This window comes from Lytechinus pictus, chromosome 3, assembly GCF_037042905.1.
Source record: "Lytechinus pictus isolate F3 Inbred chromosome 3, Lp3.0, whole genome shotgun sequence".
In the NCBI taxonomy this organism is placed as follows: Eukaryota; Metazoa; Echinodermata; class Echinoidea; order Temnopleuroida; family Toxopneustidae; genus Lytechinus; species Lytechinus pictus.
In genome coordinates this window covers 75,658,299-75,680,413 of record NC_087247.1, presented here as the reverse complement: position 1 = coordinate 75,680,413, position 22,115 = coordinate 75,658,299, and the positions used below count along the sequence as shown (strand labels likewise).

At 38.8% G+C, this 22,115-nt stretch overlaps 2 protein-coding genes across 2 annotated transcripts in view; one reads left to right on the top strand and one right to left on the bottom strand.

Moving 5' to 3' along the window:
- LOC135153686 (uncharacterized) overlaps positions 1-22,115 on the top strand; it is a 47,115-nt gene that overhangs the window by 5,631 nt on the left and 19,369 nt on the right. The window lies entirely within an intron of this gene.
- Positions 8,636-9,922, bottom strand: LOC129258052 (uncharacterized). Its single transcript, XM_054896506.2, has one exon. The coding sequence runs from the start codon at positions 9,920-9,922 to the stop codon at positions 8,636-8,638; it is 1,287 nt and encodes a 428-aa protein (XP_054752481.2).

Here is a 22,115-nt window from a genome sequence, read left to right as displayed (position 1 = left end):
CCCAAGTCACCCAGCCCCTTTTTCGTATTTTGCCCATTTCTTGGAAAATTCGACATTTTGGAGCCACATTGATAAAAAAAAAAGTGATTCTACTATGTAGTGAAGCCACTTTTATTGTTTTAAACCACTTGGAGACAAGAGTAGAAATTCTTCTAGCTACTACATATAAAGAATTACTGGAAAATCGAAGCCACCCCCGTCAGTGGGTTGCCGAAGACACCATCCCCTTTTTCCGTATTTTGCAAATTTATGGAAAAATCTGCAAATTTGGAGCCCCCAATGAGGCTAAAGGGTGTTTCTGCTAAAAAGCAATCCTTTTTCATTGTCTTAAAACCACATGGAGACAAAAGAGTTGCCTTTCCTCTATCAGTTACATATAAAGAAGTGCTGGTACAGCAAAGCTTACCCCCGTCAGGGGCTCCTGAAATTACCCACCCCTTTTCTCTTAGATTACCTTTTTACTAGAAAACCTGCGAATTTGGAGCCCACATTGAGGCAAAAAGATGTTTCTCCTATTATAGCAAACCACTTTCATCGTCTTAACACCACTTGGATAAAAAGTAGTATTTTTTCTATCTGCTTCATATAACAAATTGCTGGAACATCAAAGCCTACCCCCTCAGGGGGCGGCTGAAGTCACACAACCCCCAATTTCGCATTTTAACAATTTATAGGAAATTCTGTCAATTTGGAGCACCCATTGAGGCAAAGAGGTGTTTCTGCTATATATCAATCCATTTCATTGCCTTAATCCACTTGGAGACAAAAGAGTAGCATTTATTCTATCAGTTACATATAAAGAAGTGCTGGTACAGCAACGCCCACCCCTGTCAAGGGCTCCCAAAATTACCCAACCCTTTTCCGTATTTTACCTTTTTATTAGAAAATCTGCGAATTTGGAGCCCACATTGAGGCACAAAGATGTTTCTCGTAATAGCAAACCACTTTCATTGCCCCCTTGGATGCAAAAAGTTATTTTCTCTATCTGCTACATTATAACGAAGTGCTGGCACATCGAAGCCTTACACCCTCAGGGCACGGCTAAAGTAACCCAACCCCTATTTCGTATATTGCCCATTTCTAGGAATATTTGCCATTTTGGAGCCTCATTGAGACAAACGGCGTTTCTGCTTTGCAGAAAGTCACTTTTATTGTTTTGTAACTCATGGGAGACAAAAAAGTAGAATTTTCTCCATCAACTTCATTTCAAGACGTGCTCGCACACAGAAGCCCACCCCCGTCATAGGCTGCTGAATCCCCCCCTACCCTTTTGCCTATTTTCCCACTTTATCAGTTTATTGAATAATTCACAGTTTTTGACCCCCTCGTTCAGGCAAAATAGCATTCCTGCTTTATAATGAAGCCAATGTGAATTTTAAAGCAACATAAAGATGAAAGAATAGGCTTTCTTCTATCAGCTACATGCACAAAACGTGCTGGCGCATCGCAGCTACTCAATTCAGGGGCTGTTGAAGTCACCCCACCTTTTTGCCTATTTTCCCTCTTTATTGGAAAAATCTCAGTGCTTAGCCCCATTGATGCAAAAAATGTATTTCTGCTATGAAGTAAAACCACTTTTATTATTTCAACTTCCCTGGGCTATGGAATGAAAGAGTAGGCTTTTTAAATAAAGAAGGGCTGGCACATCGACGCCTACCCTCTTCAGGGGCTGCCGAATATTAAGTCACCCCATCCTGTTTATCCATTTTGTCTAATTATTAGAAAATTCGTCATTTGGAGTCACCATTGAGGCAAAGGGCGTTTCTGATATAATAGTAAAGTCACTTTTATTCTTTAACCACCTGGAAATGAAAAAGAAGGCTTTATTATATATCTCTTACTGTGCCAATACGAATACCCCTTGACTGCCAGGGGTATTCGATGGAATCCTAAATTGACCGAAACGTGAGCAGCGACTGATTTTAAAACGGTCATAATTTTTTACCCGTACGTTGTATAATAAAACTTTCTACACATGAAATGATGCATGGTTCATGGGCTTTATAATCGTGTTATTATCTTTCATATTCGCGTTTGGAAAAATTGAGAAAATATGTAATATTTTACATCGTTTTTTTTCAATAAGTAAAACCTAGAAAATAATGATTTCATGAACATTTCAAAGAGTAAATAACCTGAGGAATTGTAGAGATACCAAGAAATTACGAAGATAAAATGAAAGTTCAATGTTTAACCTTTCAAATGACGTATCTATTTATGAAATTGAACAAACAGAAATAACGAAAAAGTATGCTCTTTTGAATGAAATACTATTTTGCTATTCAAGTTATTTCCTCTGAAGTACGAGAGAGTATGTATAAAGGCATTGTCTTCGATCAAGTGACCAATCACAGCACAGCTGCGATCCCCACGCAAACACACACAATGATATATTAGTGCCATGTATCTTCAAAGTGCGGCCAACCATACCCTTTCATTCGTGTAGTCTTCAAAATAAGACTCTGTAATTTTTTTTATTCGTAGTGTAAAAATCAAAGTTATTGCCAGTCAGAAGGAGACAAAATATAAAAGAACTAAAGATGATATATTGAAATATAGATAAAGAGGGGTCGGACAGATTAAATACTTACAAGTTTGGGGTATAAAATCCCACAAAATAATATGGGCGTTCTTGGCAAAGTGCACAGAAGTAAGAAAAAAAAAGTTTAAATTTTTTTGTGAATCAAAGAAGAGGGAATGCAGATCAGTTACAAACAAAAAAATCAATACAAATTTTCAAAAATAAAATAGGCCTATTTGTTCTGTAGTACTGGTCTGACCAAAGTAGCCACCTGTTAACATTCTACGTGAGTACATTCTTTTGTTCATGCCACCAAGTCATGAACAATAGATGCCCAGACTCTCTTTCATGAGGAATCTCTAATCCGCGCTCCCTCCTGACCTATTATCTAAAAGAAGAGTAATTTAGCACAGGATGTTCATAGAAATCGGGGCTCACGCGTGTCTTTTGATTTGACTTTTGAATACTTTCAAAGGTTCCGGTATTGATTTCTTATGGGTGACCCAGGTAAAGAGAAAACAATTTGCCCCCCTACAGAAAAATCCTGCATCCGCCCAGGGCCTCCCCAGCTCGTAGCACTATCCATGGTAAAAGAAATAATTTGTTCAGATAACATAGTGTACAATAATATGCGTGGTATAAAGAATTGTAATATTCAACCCGTTATCATCATTATCATTTCCATTTCTACTCTCTAAAGTCGATTTAAAATCCCCTTGATAGTGACGTCAATGATGCAGCAACTAACAGGTCGGTCTAATCGGTTTTGTTAATGTATCCCTTTCTTTCTTTTCCTAAAAAACATCTGATATCACTTTATAAACTCCGTTTACTTTTTCTCTGACCAATGGTTTGATTTAGCAAAGGAAAAACATCCACCTTGAAAAAAAATAAATCTTGAGACGAATAAAGCGGTATTATCGGCCGTTTTAATTATTACATTTATTTTTTTGCTTCTTCCTATTTAATTCGAGGAAAATATTGAACGATTCATCTTTTTTTTGAGAAGTTTGAATATGATATTGATAAGCATAACAATCATTTTTTTAATGATTTGGGCTATAAAAACACAAACGAATATGAACCGTTATTTACCTGATCTTAAGTTTATGAAGAGAGAGTTTGGCTGCAGAAGGAATGCAATTGATATGATTACAACAATTATTTTTGAATATAATAATCATGATGATGATGATGATAATTCTGATGGCAATAACATTAAAAATAATAAAAAGAAGGTGAAGGAGAAGAATAATGATAATAATAACAATAAAAATAATGATAATAATGATTATGATAATAGTAATACTAATAATGATAATAATGATAACAATAATAAATGAATAAATAAATAATGAGTGTGATTATTGCAGTGCGCAGACGAGAGTTGGAAATGACAGCCTTCTTTACTCATATATTTATAACAAGAACATTTTTGTGAGAATGCTAAAAACAAAGTATGAGACCTTTCCCCCGCCCCCTCCCCCATCCCCCCCCCCAAAAAAAAATATATCTCCCAAACCGTGCACATTTGCAGGCAGAAAAAGCCTTGACACAAGAATACTACCATACGGGCCTGCAAAAGACCCGATCGATAGCTCATGAATATTCATGTAACAATAGCGAATGGGCGAGTAGTGTTGGGTGAGGAACATCGTACCGCTCTGTCATTGGTCAATTCCGAGCTGAATGCCTTCGCACATTCGCCTTTGCTCTGCCCATAGAAGTATGTGTATTGCTACACACAACCGTTATATCACACGTGTCTATAGGGGAAATCTTGATTCAGATCGCGGCAATATCCGAAATCAACTCTTCAAAATAATGATGCAAAAATACAATTTTACTCAAAAAATGTCTATGTAAACCACTATTTTTTATATGATAAAATGAATTGTGAATTAATTGCCAGTATAACAACATTAAAAACACAGAATATGGTGTTGATTTTCTGGCTGTAAAATTGGTTAAACAAAAAAAAATATTTGGGCACGTATACGTGCCAATGGCACTAGAGGGCTAAGGGCACGCATAGCTGCCAATGGCTCTTAAAGAGATATATATCAGCTACATAATTTATAAAAAGGTGCTGGCACATCGATGCCTACCCTCTTCAGTGGCTTCAAATTGGCAGATTTTTTCATAAATTGGCAAAATACTGAAAGGGGGCGGGGGACTTCAACAGCCCCCTGAGGGGGTAGGCTTCGATGTGCCAGCACTTCGTTATATGTAGCAGATAGAGAAAATACTACTTTTTCGTATCCAAGTGGTTTTAAGACAATGAAAGCGGTTCGCTATATAGGAGAAACATCTTTTTGCCTCATTATGGGCTCCAAATTTGCAAATTTTCTAATAAAAAGGTAAAATACGGAAAAGAGGTGGGTAACTTCAGGAGCCCCTGACGGGGGTAGGCTTTGCTGTACCAGCACTTCTTTATATGTAACTGATAGAGGAAAGGCAATTCTTTCGTCTCCATGTGGTTTGAAGACAATGAAAATAATTGCTTTTTTAGCAGAAACACCTTTAGCCTCAATGGGGGCTCCAAATTCGCAGATTTTTCCCATAAATTTGCAAATTACGGAAAAAGGGGATGGTGTCTTCGGCAACCCACTGACAGGGGTGGCTTCGATTTTCCAGCAATTCTTTATATGTAGTAGATAGAAGGATTTCTATTCTTTTGTCTCCAAGTGGTTTAAAACAATAAAAAAGGCTTCACTACATAGCAGAATCACCTTTTTTCATCAATGTGGCTCCAAAATGTCGAATTTTCCAAGAAATAGGCAAAATACGAAAAAGGGGCTGGGTGACTTGGGGCAGCCCCCTGAGAGGGTAGGCTTTGCTGTGCCCTCACTTCTTTAAATGTAGCTGATAGAGAAAAGCCTACTCTTCCGTCTCTAAGTGATTTCAAGAAGATAAATGTTGTTTTTTACCTATCCGAAGCATCATTTTGCCACAATGAGGGCTCCAAAAGGTAAGATATTTTAATGGTCAAGCTTCGGATAAGGGTGGGGTACCTTCGACAGGCTCTTGCGGGACTATGTTTTAAGGTGCCCGAATGTAATTGCTTGCGACATGCAGAGCAATGCCTCCTCTAACTTTTCCAAGAGGTTTCATTAACATAAAAGTTGCTTTAATATGTAAAAAACGCCGGGTATTTTCCCTGTATCTAAGCAAGTTAAGACATTAATACGGTCATGAAGCATATCAATGTTCTCGTTAATATATCCTCTTTCGTGTAGAGTGCTGATATTTTGCATGAATTGTTGATATTAATGACAAAACAGAAAGATATCAATGCACATGCAAATTTTTGCCTAAAAACATGGAAATTTTGGCATAAATTCTTATATTTATCAAAAAATATTAACCGGCCTGTCCAAAAAACGACTGCAATCGATTTATACTATCTAAATCATTGTGAAATGCGTATTTATTTAATATTTTTCATTTGTTTGTGCAAAAAAATGAAAATAATTGATTTTCATGAAAAATCCAAGATGGCCGACAAAAATGGGGTCCTCTGGGCCTTCCGTACAGGATATGACCCGGCAGCAACATATTTTCTTGACCACTGATATCATGCCAACATGTTGGGACCATCAAACCTTTTGTACCCGATCAGCTGAATAAACTCCCCCAGCCCCCGGACTATAGGTTAATAAAATTTGTGGCACTGACTAAATAAATAGGCCGATCATTTTATTCAGATTTCGTCAATTAAGTCAGTCAGTCATGAGGCCTGACTTGGCTGACAAAATAAGACAGAACTTTGAATTGGGAAGATCATCAATCTGATTGTCGACCACTAACTAAATAAATTTAGGACGATTTTGATTCTATCAACTTTTAGTAGACAACTGTAAATTCTGCTTTCTGTCAATCAACAGGTGTGCATGAGAAATTAACAAGCATGCATGTGGCATGTGCACATAACAAGCCGTGAAATTTACATGTCTATTGAATTAGGCATTCCTGCACACTTGTAATATACATATCATGTAAATATCATTTTGGGGGGAAGTAATTACTTTGTGAAAGCTGTGTATCAAGCTGCGGGGATTATTCAGATAAAAAAACTTCCATCACAGCACAGAGCCGAATTACAAAAAGTTTTTACAATATAAAAGATTGAAATTATAAGGAATAAGCAAAGTGTGGCATATAACAACAAAAAACATAATACAATAAAACAACAAATATGGTACAAGAAAAAAAAAACTTATTCAAGACAAAAAGTGTTCAATATGACGTTAACGTCAATAGCGTCAATAACGTCAACTAAAACAAAAAATACAAAGTCATAGATGAGACATACAAATTATGCACAAAAGTACCAGATCATATACAATTAAGGAATAAATTAAATATATGAATACACAAGAGATGAAAGATAAGGAGGAAAAAATATATAGGCAGAATAGCAAAAGTGAGGAGAAGAGGGACAGAAGAAAAAAAAATGAAGCAGCAATTATATTTGAAGGCGGATGAAAAAAAAAAAAAAAAAAAAAAAAAGAATAGTATAGTAAACGAGATGGAGTAATTGGTCAATAGTGAAAGCAACTTAATTTGGAATACAACGTAAATATACAACGAAAAAAAAGGACAAGAGAGAACGGTAGCGAGGCTACTAGAAAAAAAAACCTGTTTAAGTTATAATTAGAATTCAACGTAGTGAACTGTGAGGATAAAAAAGTAGAATTTGTCTGTATTGTACCAGATTACATCGTTAAAAAAAATGATAAAAAATAGAGTGCATAATGTTTAGGTTGAAAAAAAAAGAGAATGGTGAAAAGCGAGAAAGGAGGAAAAATCGAGAAAAAAAAACCCTGAAAAGTGGAGAGAAGGACTGTGATAATGAGAAGGAAAAGGAATAAACAGCCAGAGACCAAAGGTCATGAAGGTAAAAAGAAAGAAGCAAGGGTAAAAGAAAAGGGAAGGAGATAATGAAAAGAATCAAATGATGAAGAAGGAAAAAAGGAAGAGGAAAGAAAGGAAGGAAGTAGTAGAAACAGAATGAGGGGAAGGAGAGAGAAATAGAAAAGGTAATAAAGAGTCAAAGGGAAAAGTGAGACACGAAACCACAAGCATTAAGGGATTGACAAGTCCAAAGTGTACATGTAGGTAGGAAGGAACAAGTAGCATACTCGCTCATCACTTATTCTGGTTATTGTTAAGTATACGAATGAGATACGGTATTGCACTATTGTGCATTCGTTTAGTTTTGCATTTTGGCTCAGGGATTAGGGGTTTACGTCTCAACAATCTTGGATTATCTGGAGGGAAAAACGATTCGAATTGGTCTGTATTAAGTAGAGTTTTCTTAAAGAAATTCAAACTCGAATCTTCCCTTCCTATCAGAGAGTGATTGGAGCTTCAATTCCACCAAGACATTATCGTAAGTAGAGTAACGGGTGCCCATAACTACCCTTAAAGCCCTTTTCTGAACTCTTTCTAACCTTGTGATCTGTTCATTGGTGAGTCCCCCATTCCATACAGGAGCTGCATATTCCAGCACGGGCCTAATATAGCACCTATATATTGTCAACAAATCATCTTGGGGAAGACCATGGCGTTTCAATAATCTAAGCATGTGAATTTTGCTGTTTGATCTCTTTATGATATCATTTGTGTTTTGGTCCCATTTTAAGTTGTTTTGGATAATGACTCCCAGAATTTTGGTTGATTGAACAGTTGCCAGTTCATGGGTACCAATATAAACTAATGGGTGCACTTGGAAAGACCTTTGAAAGCAAACATTCATTTGCGCACATTTTTGGGGGTTCATTTTCATATGATTGCGTTCACACCAGGTTAGAATATAGTCCATAGATTTCTGCAATTCAGATAATTGGTTATTGTTCCTACATTCTACAACAGAAAGATCATCTACGTATTTGAAGGTAGATGAGTTCTTGGAGGATGGCTTAATTTCATTGACCATCGCTAGGAATATAATTGGCCCCAATTTAGTTCCCTGAGGGACACCTGCATGTAAGGTTACCCAATCAGAATGCGTTGAATGATATCTTACACATTGCTGACGTGAACATAAAAAATCAGCAATCCATGGGATAATGGCAGATCTGGTACCAAGATCAATCAATTTCCTTACTGCTATCGTGTGGTCCACCCTATCAAATGCCTTACAATTACAGAGGATGTAGCTTTAGGTTTGTCAGCATTTTCGTACATCAAATGAAGCATGTTGATCAGATAGTGATTAGTTGAGAGGAATTTTCTGTTACCAAATTGGTTAGGGTCAAGTTTGGGTCTAATATCCTGTAGAATCCAGTTTGCCATGAATCCTTCAGCTATCTTGGCAAAGTGGCTGGTTAGAGAGATTGGACGAAGTTTATCTATCGTTGGGGGTTGTGTCTTAGGAACTGGAATAACGATGGCTCGTTTCCAGTCACTGGGAACTTTGCTTTGGCTGAAAGAGGTATTGATTACGTCTGCCAAGGGGGTCGCAAGTTCAAGACAGAATTCCCTGATGATCCTAGCTGATATACTATCAGGGCTGCCAGCCTTAGACTGTTGCACTTTTGATAGTTCTTTATAAACTTCCCAAGAAGAAACAGTCGGGCAAGGGCTCTTAGATGGTAAGTATGATGGGAGCTCAGCTAAGTCGAGTTGGTGGATATCGGATGCTACAGAGGCAAATGACTGGTTGATGGCAGCAGCTATTGCAGCTTCATCGCTTGAAGGTATATCCGGAACTTGAATAGGGTTAGGATCCTTAGTATTTCCGGTTATCACTCGAATTTGACGAAACCAAGCTGAAGGGTTGTTTTTCTTCAAGCGTTGAACCCGTGAAGCATAGTATTCCTTCTTAGCATGTTCTATGCTCACTTTCAAGGTTGCCTTTAATCTCTTCCAAACTGCAATGTCATTTCGATGGAAAGCTCGTTGTCGTTCTTTGATGAGATGCTTTATCCGTGGGGTCATCCATGGTTTGTCACACTTGTGAAGCTTCACCCTACGAATCGGAAAGAAATGATCTATTGCAGATTGGAGTGTTTGAATGAATAACTCATATTTTTCATTGATATCCACCTTGTTGGTAACGTCAGTCCAATCAACACTATTCAACCACATACCGAAGGACTGTATTGCACTGTCAGGCATAGGATGAGTTGTACGATAATGGCTAGCATTGCTTGGAGCTACATGGTCTCGTGGAAGCCAAAGTACTGAATTATGATCCGACTGACCTATGGGAGAACAGATAATAACTTCTTTATATCTATCGCTGATGTTGCAAATAATCTTATCTAAGATCCTATCACCTCTGGTCGCTTGTCTTACAACTTGTTTAAAACGGGGATCGGCGACTAAGGCGGAAATGTCCAATCGGTTGAAGTCACCCGTTATGAAGATTGCAGCTTCCGGATGGCGGGTCATGATATCATCGATAGCTGCAAGGAGATGTTCAACCAGTTGTGCTTCAACTAAATTGTCAGGCTGAGGGAAGTAGACAGCAGCACAAAATATGCACGATAAAGATCTAGGCAGTCGGTGATTGCGCAATTTGGCCCAAACTACTTCCAAGTTGTCAGGTACCTTGATATTACTGGGTGACGTTGCATTTAAAGGCGACCGCACACCTTACGATTGGTCTGCGACTCAATTTTGGAATAAAACGTAGTAGAATTTGATGCTAATATTGAGACTTAAAATATCTTACTGTGTAATGTTCGAAATCATCGTACGAATACCTATGTTCAAATCTGTGACTATGCTATCATCCTTCTTAGAGTAAGAGCAAATTTAATATCTAGTCGGAATGACGTCATTGCAGTCGTATGATTGGCTACGATTTGAAACTAATTTGGCTTTTACTCCAAAATAAAGGCTTGCAATCTTTAAAAATGGTTATACTAGTATTCTTTCAATTAATATTAACCTCAAATAAAATGATATGTTCCATTCACATTTTCAGAAATTGAGCAAAATGCGATTTGTTCCAAAATCGGATCGCGAATAGTCGTAAGGTGTGCGGTGGCCTTAAGTGATGCTTGGCATACAGGGCTACTCCTCCTCCACTCCGATGCTCTCTAGACTTGACAAACATTGAATAACCTGGAATGGAAACCAGTCCAAGTGGAAGATCATGTTTGTACCAGGTTTCCGTGATGGCGCATAGGTCAACATCATGAACTTGAATAATTGCACTGAGTTCATCAAACTTATTAACAGCAGATCTTGCATTGCAAAGGAAGATCGAAGGGAGTTCTGACTTATTTTTATCATTATTATTATTATCATTATCGATCCTTTGTATTGGGACAGTTACAAGGTTCGACGTATCACGTGATCTGAGTTCAGGAGATTTCACAGGGAATTGGTTCACTATTACTTGTATCGGGAGGCGGTTCTTAGCTTTTCGTCGTCCTGCTCTTGTACCCCTGTGTCGAGGCCTAAACAGTTTTCTCTCAATTTCTAATTCTTTGATCGTGTCCTTTACGGTTTCAGTTAGGCCTATATCAAATTTTCCTCTGTTACACTTGGCCCCAATGGTATATAACTCATTAATGCTATAATGGTAGTTGGTTGAAGAAAGTTCAGTACGATTATGAGCATCCGCTGGATGGTTAGAGGGTCCGGGATTAATCTCTATATCCCCACAGCGTATTATGGAGAGTTGAAAGGTTACACAAGCATTCGTATAGTAGGGAACACGGGCTCTGTGGTACCCTTTGGTAAGAATATTTTGACACCATGCTCGTTCAGGATGATCGTGAAGATAGCCATGTTCAATTACAGGTGTTTTCTTGGGGCAGGTACATAAGAGTAAAAAGAGTAGGACGATTAACTTATGTATCTCCATCGTAGCGTTTATGACTTTGCAAGTGACTTTGACCCTTGCCTTAGAATGATGTTACCTTCTATTGTCAGAAGGGATTCTGTGCTATTGTTATCTTGTGAAAAGGGGTAGTATACTATTGTTCTCTTGTCCACCACTCACAGTATATGGTAAGACGATAACACGGACATGGCTACAGTACATACCAAACGTATCGAAGTTTTCTTCCAAAACAATGTCACAACATGGAATGTCCATTTGATAAGAAACTTTTCCTGGTGCTTCTAAGATATATTCTTTCTCCAATGGTCAACAAAAAAACACAAAACACTGAAATGATGACGATTTCAAAGTTAAAAAATGAGGAGCTAGAGAAACTGAGCTGACAGCCTGTTAGGCGCATGCGTAAATATTGATATTCATTTAGTTTGTTGAAAGTCAAAAATAATTTGACAAAGTGTGAGGCATTTTCCTCGATAAACACGAATTTTAATTTTAGTCAGTATTATCCCGTCAGTGAAAACAACGTTCTGGAAAAAAAAGAGCAGAATCAAACAATCCACTTTCCAATAAGTTTTTCTTTATTTTAGTCCAAGCCAACACTCGAAAAGCGAAAAAGAAAATGAGAGATATTTGAGGGAGAGAGAGAGGATAAGAAAGTATAGCCTCAATCGTGCGGACGCACAGATTTTGATCGTGAGCCAACTCGAGCGCGGATGGAACTTCAGACCCTTTGTCGAGACTATAGGCGTTGTAAGAAATTTTGTACCCCAGATCTTTTTTGTCTCCGGAGTCAGAAAGCACGATAATGCCATATTTCCTAACATTTTGTACTAAAAATTGATGAAACTTCGCTTGTAAATTTTTCCAAATGACTGTCTAAAATTGATCGTCCATACACACAACCTGTCCGGACACACAGCAACTACCGGGTATAAAGGCGGGGCAAGTAAAAGTTAGAGTTGGGCAAGTGTTTTGAAGTAAAGACCAAAACAACTTGCCCAAATTGGGCAAGCAAAATTCTCACAGGAGAATGACCAAAAGTAGGGTCGATATGATATGATATTGACCCTAATTTTGGTCATGGCAGGCAATATAAAAACACTTTGGAAAATGAAATGCAATAACATTAACAAGGTAGATCAGTTCATGCCAAAAGAGAGAAAAGGGTCAATGGTCTATAAAACCGCAAAACTTTCTTCTGAATAGGTAAAACTTTTTTTCCAAGGATTTTTTCGGGCAAGTGAAATAGACTTTTGGGCAAGTGTATTCCAACTATTTAAAAATTTACTTGTCCGACTGGGCAAGTGCTTCTAAAAAGTTATGTAGCACCCTGTATACAACGATAATTACTGAAAAAAATATTAGAAAATGGAAAGGAGGGTGAACAAGAGAATGAAGGAGAGAAAGAAAAGAGATGAATTGAGAAGAAAGAAAGAAAAAATGAAGGGGAAAATGAAGGAAAACAATAAAAAAAAAGAACAAAAGAAAGTTAGAATAAAAGAAGGATGAAAGAAAGAATAAAAAAGAGAAAAAAGGTTTCCTTCATTCTTTGAATTGAATATAGAAAGAAAAGAAGGGAAGATGAATAAATGTGTTAAAGACAAAATAAAGGAGCAAAAAAAAAGAAAGAAAAATGGAGGAGAAAAGAAAGAAAGAATACAAAAAAAAAAAATGCCATCGGAACTCAAAATATCAATTTTGCGTGTGATGACGTTATCATAATCATGCAAATTTGACTCTAACTCCGTGAATATTGGTCAATTTTTGCCCAGTTTTGGATATGTTGTAGCTTAGGTCTTACTCTTTCTGAATGTTGCCTTTATTTTTAATTTTGTAAAAACAAATCATCCTGAAAAATGACCATTTTTAGAGGCACGACATTTTAATTTTGTGTGTACGGTACTCTCTATGGGAGATGATTTTTCTCAAAACTGGATTCTACATTCCTCTATTTCGTGAGCTCATCTCAACTAAGGAGTCAGGTGAGGGATGGAATGAGTGGAACACCTGAATAGAGAAAGAATGAAGATGACAAAAGAGAATCAGAGGAAAAGAATCCAATGTGGAGAAGGGTGAATGAAAACTGAATATAATCAAACTCAAATAACCTAAGTTCAGACTACAAGGGCAGTGCTGAAAAGAAATGCAAATGAACTCAAGTCTAGGCGGAACAGAAATGTAAAACAGCTGAAGAAAACACAAGTTAAAGAAAATGAACAAAATAGGAAAATGACGAAATAACCATCCTACACGGGATCATGCCCGTATTTCACTAGCAAATTGGATTTGAGATTCTTGTATTCTAGATTCGTGTAGTCTATGGGAAATATTGTAGCTCAATCGGTAAGGCATCAGACTTGCATCTCATTCCGTCATGCGGGCACGGGTTTGCGTCCGAGGGTGAACATATTTTTTGATGATCTTTTATAACAATTCCAATGAATAACTAGATTTTAATTCGTCATGCAGACGAATTAGATGGTCTGTCGTAGATAGATAAATAGACAGACATACATATTTAAATAGATACATATAAGAAAGATAGATAGATGGATGGATCGAGAGATTAACGATAGGTGGATAGATTAATAGAAGATAGATATATATATATTATATAGATATATAGATATATAGATAGATAGATCATAGATAGATGGATAGATAGATTTATAACTATAATCTGTTTTATTTTGCAATATTTTAAATATTATTAATTGGAATTGTTATAAAAGATCATGTGCGAGATAGTAAAAAAAAATCATGTTTACCCTCAGACTCGAACTCATGCTTGCTTGACTGAATGAGATGCAAGACTGATGCCTCACCGAATGAGCTACAATATTTCCCATATACATGTACGCAAAATACGAGAATCTCAAATCCAATTTTGCAAGTGAAATAAGGGCATGATCCGGGCATCTGATCGTAACACAATAGTCTGTAAAATTTCACTTTATGCTTGACAGTAATTAAAAATACATATAGCACAAAACATGAACTAAACCTTTTGCTTGAAATTAAAACGTCTACAGTTCCATGATGTAGATGATTTCAAAAGATAGAATCTTAGCCCCTCACACACAACCCCAAATCATTTTCAGATTGACAAAAATGTTTCCTAATGTCTTCACACCATTGACTCTATCCATGTTTCAGTGATTTTGATGAGAATTGGCAGAATTTTGTGGCCATTCATTGCATGAAATGCCTAAAATTTCATATTTTCCACTGTAGCTATTTTGAGTCAGATTTTTTAATGAATATCTATTTATCTATATATGTAAAGCTAGTGGAAATCGTGGGTCTTCTTTTCTTAGATTTGCACAGATATTCGTATGCGTAGACAAGGGGCGCTGCACAGACTTGGGGCACCTTACCATACTGTTAGGTCTGATATACTGTTGGTAGCTGTGATTAATTAATCATTTTTATCTCGCCTTCATAGCAGAGTGGGACTAAAGGCCCCGCTTTTCTGGCAATGGCGGCGACGGCAGCGTTGTCAACATTGAAATCTTAACCAAGGTTAAGATTTTGAAATGTCATCATAACTTTGAAAGTATATAGACCTAGCTCATGAAACTTGGCCATAAGGTTAATCAAGTATTACTGAATATCCTTCCTGAGTTTCAGGTCACATGACAAAGGTCAAAGGTCATTTAGGTTCAATGAACTTAGACTATGTTAGGGGACTTGATATCGAAATCTTAACCAAGGTTCAGTTTTTGAAATGTCATCATAACTTCTAAAGTATATTGACCTAGTTCATGAAACTCGGACATAAGGATGATAGTGTATGACTTAAGATTCTGCCTGAGTTTCAGGTCATATTACTGAGGTCAAAGGTCACTTAGGGATCAATGAACTTTCACCATGTTGCGGGTATTTGTGGAAATGTCACTATAATGTTAAAGTTTATAAGATCTAGCTTGTTCATGAAACTTGGGACACAAGAGTAAACATGTGTTGAGGCCAAAGTCGGCCGCAACCATTCACTCATCAAGGGCGACAAGAGGACAGATGAGAGCGAAGGGACAGGCAGATGTGTTGTGTAGTGTTTATTAATCATAAACAGAAGAAAAAACGGGAAAACCCCTGCATTGTACAGAAGACAAAAGAACACATCATGAGTATAAAATAACATAAATTGTTACAAGTTGTATCATCAGTTATCAGACTTCTGTACAAAGTAAGTAGTTCAATTAAAGTAAATTGATATGGAATATCAATTGTAGTTATTTAACCAAACAATGTAGAAATTATTATCATATAATATCACAAATTGTCGTAATACAGTATTCATTATCATATAATATTATAAATTTCATCTTCCGGAAAGGAAAAACACCTGAAATTATGACATCAACGTATTTCTGACTCGGATTGTCATATGTTAGAATTTAGCGTAAATCACTAGGTTAAATAACGCACCCTAGTATAATAAGGTCCCAGGAATATATGTCTCCTGGTCAGCTGCGCCCATGGTCAGCAGCCATGAACACTCAACAGCCTCTATATCAGCGGCTATAAAAAGGAATAGATCCGTTATCTACTATGTATTTCAACATATAAATCGTTACTTCAAAAACCCAACAATTAATTTCGCAAGACCAAAGCGGGTCTGATATTTTAGACTAAGCATCAATCTAAATATTGTAAGCAAAGATCGCAAAGAGTACGCTTACGTACATAATTATACATTCCATCGTTTGGTGAATGAATTTAAACATGTCATATAAAAAATGCAAAGTGATTAAATATCATCACTGTCAATCACATAAGCTGCATGAAATATTAAGCAGTTTATTTTGTGGTACATAGTAAATATTAAGGTGTGTTCAAAGATTCAAAAATTATAAGCTGGATATACATAATGACACAATTCAAAATGTAAAACAGTGTGTTTTCTAACACTACTTTGTCCGGCTAGAAATGAACAATCCCATAGAAATAAGATTATTTTCCGAGTAACGAGATCCTATAAATTCTAGCAAAGTAAAACATACATCAGATAAAATTCAATTAACATACCTGGTAAATAACAACTGCAAACCTACAGTCAAAAGCTAATGTGCAGCTTCTAAAAGGGTCAACAAGCCGCGACGACTTCGTTTTGAGTTGTGCGCGGGATAATGTCACTGCCCAGCTACCGGGCCTTGCCTAATATATATCCGCATTTAGATATTAATGACGTCACACTCTAATGCATCAAAATATGATATGCTAGTGAATATTAATTTAAATCGACATTAATGTGTAATATATACATGTATATGCATATTTATATTCATGCATCTATGTCCAACAATTGTATCATAATACATGTTTTTTTAAAATAATAAAGGGGAGGACTATTTTTCCTCAGCGGGATGACACTAGACCCACGTGACCCAAAAGTGATTAGGTTTCGCGGTCTGTGATAAAATTTTACCACACCCGAATTGGTCGTAGGGTGGTCAAAAATAGATAAATCAAACAAAAAAAATTAAGAAATTAGTTTGGTCACTACATTAAATCCCCCCGTAGTAAGCAAGTCATTTTAAAAAAAATCACTTGTTTACGATAATTATACAATACTATCACTACATATAATGCCAAAACACAAACTATTTCGCAATCAATGTATCTTATAAAGCCACTTAATTACTGACTGCGGCTATATAACGTTTGGGGAAATGGACCTTCCTCCCAGATCTGGTTTGACGGACCGAGGTGCTGGGGGTGGTGACTACTTCCTCCTCTGGTGCAGCATGCTGCTCAACATACGCGACCTTTAAACGATCGATACTAACTCGGTCGCGCTTCCCGTTAAGCTCGATCGTAAAGAATTTTTCATTGCGCTTTACGACCTTGTATGGCCCTTTGTAAGTTTGTTCCAAAGGCTTACGCACTGCGTCCACTCTAACGAAAACGTGCGAACATTTTAGTAGGTCTCGAGGAACGTAACTTCGGCCGTCCTTCGCCCTTGTCGGTGTGGCTGTATTCGTCAGCCATGTGCTGACGTAAACGCGACACGTAATTGCCTGGATCCACTTCAACCTGCTTGCTTGCTATGAACTGTCCAGGCAATCGCAGAGTAGTCCCGTATACCAACTCTGCAGGCGAGCATGACAAGTCTTCTTTTACTGTGGTACGGATACCAAGAAGTGTCACAGGCAGATGCTCATGCCAAAGCTTAGCATCGTCGTGCGCTTTTAGTGCGGCTTTGAGCTGTCGGTGGAATCTTTCTATCATCCCGTTCGCGGCCGGGTGATATGAGGTTGTACGTATCCGCGTGGTTCCTAGTAATTTCATAAGTTCGGCGAAAAGTTTCGATTCAAACTGTCGACCACGATCGGTGGTAATGACATCGGGCGCCCCGAATACCGCAATCCACCTTTGAATGAGGGCCTTTGCAACTTGTTCGGCAGACATGTCCGTTAACGGAATAGCTTCAGGCCATCGCGTAAACCTGTCTATGCATGTAAGCAAGTAGGTATAGCCATTAGACGGAGGCAAAGGTCCAACTAAGTCAATGTGCACGTGGGCAAATCGTGCATCCGGTGTGCTAAACGTACCAAGCGGTGCTCTGGTGTGTTTGTGCGTCTTAGACCTTTGACAAGGTAAACACTCTTGTGCCCACTTGCGAACAGTGTTGTTCATGCCGGGCCAAACGAAACGCGACCTAATAGCCCGTTGCGTGGCGCGCACGCCCGGATGTGACAAACCATGGACAGCATTGAACACGACCCTACGATGACTCTTCGGCACAAATGGACGAGTGCGTCCATGAGACACATCACAGATAATGGTTCCTCCGGACATAATACGGGGCACCGATTTGAGTATCATGCTGGTATCGGATCCAGAATCGAGCAATGCTTTCAACTCTGCATCGGTCTTTTGCGCATCGGCGATTGTGGAGTAATCAACGCATGTGTCCGTGTACAAAGCATTCGTGCTTGGTCTGGACAGCGTATCGGCCACTATGTTGTCCTGACCTTTGACGAACCTTACGTCAGTCGTGAATTGCAAAATAAAATCTAAGTGGCGGATTTCGCGCGGACTGTGACGGTCTGGTTTGGCATTAAACGCATAGGTCAGGGGCTTGTGGTCGGTAAACACACAGAAGGTGTGTCCATCAAGCATGTAACGAAAGTGTTTGATTGACAAGTATATTGCAAGCAGTTCGCGTCCAAATGCACTATATCTGGTTTCTGCTGGCTGCAATTTCTTGGAGAAAAATGCGAGAGGTTGCCACGCGTCGTCCTTCAACTGCTGAAGGACTCCGCCGATAGCTCTGTCAGAAGCATCGCATGCGATACTCAGAGGAAGATCGCTGTTGGGATACGCTAAGAGAGTTGCTTTGGCTAGCTCTATCTTAATGCGCGCAAAAGCTGCTTCACACGCTGGCGTCCACTGAAGTGGCTTGCGTGACCTTCGTGGTTGGCTCTTGAGGAGGTCAGTGAGCGGCATCAAGATTTCGGCGCAACGAGGCACGAATCGCCAATAGAAATTCACAAGACCGAGGAAACCGCGTAGTTCCTTAAGGTTATTCGGAACCTTGCACTCTTGGAGAGCCTCCACGCGCGCAGGAAGAGGGCTAACGCCATTGCAGTTGATATGATATCCGAGAAAATCTAGTTCGCTCTTCGCAAACTCGCACTTCTTCGGATTAACTACGACACCGTATTTCCGGAAGCGCTCAAATAACTTGCGTAAATGCTGTTCATGCTCAGCTTTGCTGTTGCTCGCGATCAGCAAATCATCAATATACGCATATGCAAACGGTAGGCCTCGCACTACTTCATCAATAAACCTCTGGAAGGCTTGCGCCGCATTCCTAAGACCGAAAGGCATCCGCAAGAATTTGAACATACCAAACGGGGTGGTAATTGCCGTCTTATGAATATCATCGGGATGCACTGGTATTTGGTGATAGGCTCGTATCAGGTCGACCTTCGAAAAGATCTGCGCGCCTTTCAACCCGGATGAAAAATCTTGAATATGCGGACCGGGGTACCTGTCAGGTATGGTTCTGTTATTCAACGCCCGATAGTCACCGCAAGGTCGCCAGTCACCTTGGGTTTTCTTCGGAACCATATGCAGGGCTGAAGACCACTGGCTGCTTGACGGTCGGATAATGTTCAAGTCTAGCATGTGCTGAAATTCATCTCGCGCTATTTTCAGCTTATCCGGAGCAAGTCTGCGTGGTTTTGCGTTCACTGGCGGTCCGCGGGTGTCGATGTAGTGCGCTACATCGTGCTTCAGCGCCTGCGCTTTGTAGATGGGTACAGTGGGTAAGTGTCGATTGTCGATTCATTGACTGCCTTCAGTGTCATGTCGGATTTACAGGCGCGCTGTTGTTTAGTCACGGGAAATACCGAGACTGCTGCGCCGGTATCAACAAGAAATTTTGTGTGAGCATCAATATCTCTAACGTAAAACAGGCGGCTCTCCGCTATCCGCTGGTCTACTAGTTTTCCGTATGATGCGCGCACGGCGGACGGCAGCGATGAGCATTATCGCCATACTTGCTGTGGTACCAACAAAGTTCGCCGGCTGCTGCACCGGTAGACTGCGCATCGCGTCGGGCGCTTGTGTCACCCCTATGACTCCTACTACGACTTTGGCGTCGCTGCATGTTTCCAACAACGGTCGTGAGTTCCCTAACTAACCGAGTTAGCTCACTGACTTGATTTTTCAGATCATTACGCGGTTTGGCTTCTCCGGATTTCTGCGCGACAGCCGATATTGCGCCATAACTTTCGGGCTGCGCTTCGATTATTTTGTCTGCTAGTTCCGACAAATCGCTCAGCGATAACGCTTCGCTAGTTGACGCCAATATTAATCTGACGTCGACAGGGAGCCTTTGTAGAAAAAGCTGTTTGAAAATGCCCTTTTCTAGCGTTTGGTCGCCTAATAGTTGCTCCATTCGACGGAGGAGTTGTGAGGGTTTTCTGTCCCCAAGCTCTTCCTCCGTCAAAAGCATCTGAACGCGCCGTTGCTCAGACGCACTAACACGTGCCATTAGTTTTTCCTTTAGCGTTTGGTATTGATTGTTTTCAGGTGGACATATCAGTATGTCACGCACTTCTTGTGCCACTTCCTGCGGAAGTGCTGCGATTACATGTGAGTACTTAGTTGCCTCACTGGAAATGCCTCGTGTAGAAAATTGCGCTTCTGCTTGGGCAAACCATACTAGGGGGTCTGTCTTCCAAAAAGGGGGGAGCTTTATAGCCAAAGCGCTAGCTGCAAATAAATCACTCCACCACCGTTAAGTTACCTTTATACAAGTTAAAAAAATGATTCTTATACAAATTACATTTATGACAATATTTTACAATAATATACCTATACTGTGTTTAATAACACGAGTGGCTTCTGAATTCCTCAGAGTTCTAGATAAATCTATTGTGATGTACGTCAACCGTGCAGGTTTAGATTGTTCTGCTTTGAGGCTTAGAGTTCAGTACAGTGGATGCAGCCGTGAGTTTGTCGGCTCTGCTATACGGACTGCGTTCAAAGTCGAGCTATGATGCCTCGTCAGTCTCACTTTCGGCCATGCAGTCTGTTCCGCAGTGCAGTCGGTCTGAAATCCCGTCGGCTCTGTTGATGATGTAGCCTCGTCATCTCATCGGTCGGCTAGGCACGTCACCCTCGGCATCACGTCGGGATCACCACTTTGTTGGGGCCGAAGTCGGCCGCAACCATTCACTCATCAAGGGCGACAAGAGGACAGATGAGAGCGAAGGGACAGGCAGATGTGTTGTGTAGTGTTTATTAATCATAAACAGAATAAAAAACGGAAAAACGGGAAAACCCCTGCATTGTACAGAAGACAAAAGAAAACATCATGAGTATAAAATAACATAAATTGTTACAAGTTGTATCATCAGTTATAAGACTTCTGTACAAAGTAAGTAGTTCAATTAAAGTAAATTGATATGGAATATCAATTGTAGTTATTTAACCAAACAATGTAGAAATTATTATCATATAATATCATAAATTGTCGTAATACAGTATTCATTATCATATAATATTATAAATTTCATCTTCCGGAAAGGAAAAACACCTGAAATTATGACATCAACGTATTTCTGACTCGGATTGTCATATGTTAGAATTTAGCGTAAATCACTAGGTTAAATAACTCACCCTAGTATAATAAGGTCCCAGGAATATATGTCTCCTGGTCAGCTGCGCCCATGGTCAGCAGCCATGAACACTCAACAGCCTCTATATCAGCGGCTATAAAAAGGAATAGATCCGTTATCTACTATGTATTTCAACATATAAATCGTTACTTCAAAAACCCAACAATTAATTTCGCAAGACCAAAGCGGGTCTGATATTTTAGACTAAGCATCAATCTAAATATTGTAAGCAAAGATCGCAAAGAGTACGCTTACGTACATAATTATACATTCCATCGTTTGGTGAATGAATTTAAACATGTCATATAAAAAATGCAAATTGATTAAATATCATCACTGTCAATCACATAAGCTGCATGAAATATTAAGCAGTTTATTTCGTGGTACATAGTGAATATTAAGGAGTGTTCAAAGATTAAAAAATTATAAGCTGGATATACATAATGACACAATTCAAAATGTAAAACAGTGTGTTTTCTAACACTACTTTGTCCGGCTAGAAATGAACAATCCCATAGAAATAAGAATATTTTCCGAGTAACGAGATCCTATAAATTCCAGCAAAGTAAAACATACATCAGATAAAATTCAATTAACATACCTGGTAAATAACAACTGCAAACCTACAGTCAAAAGCTAATGTGCAGCTTCT

What these genes read in the sequence shown, in the direction of transcription:
- LOC129258052 (XM_054896506.2), bottom strand. Translation starts at nt 9,922, where the DNA reads ATGACCCGCCATCCGGAAGCTGCAATCTTCATAACGGGTGACTTCAAC.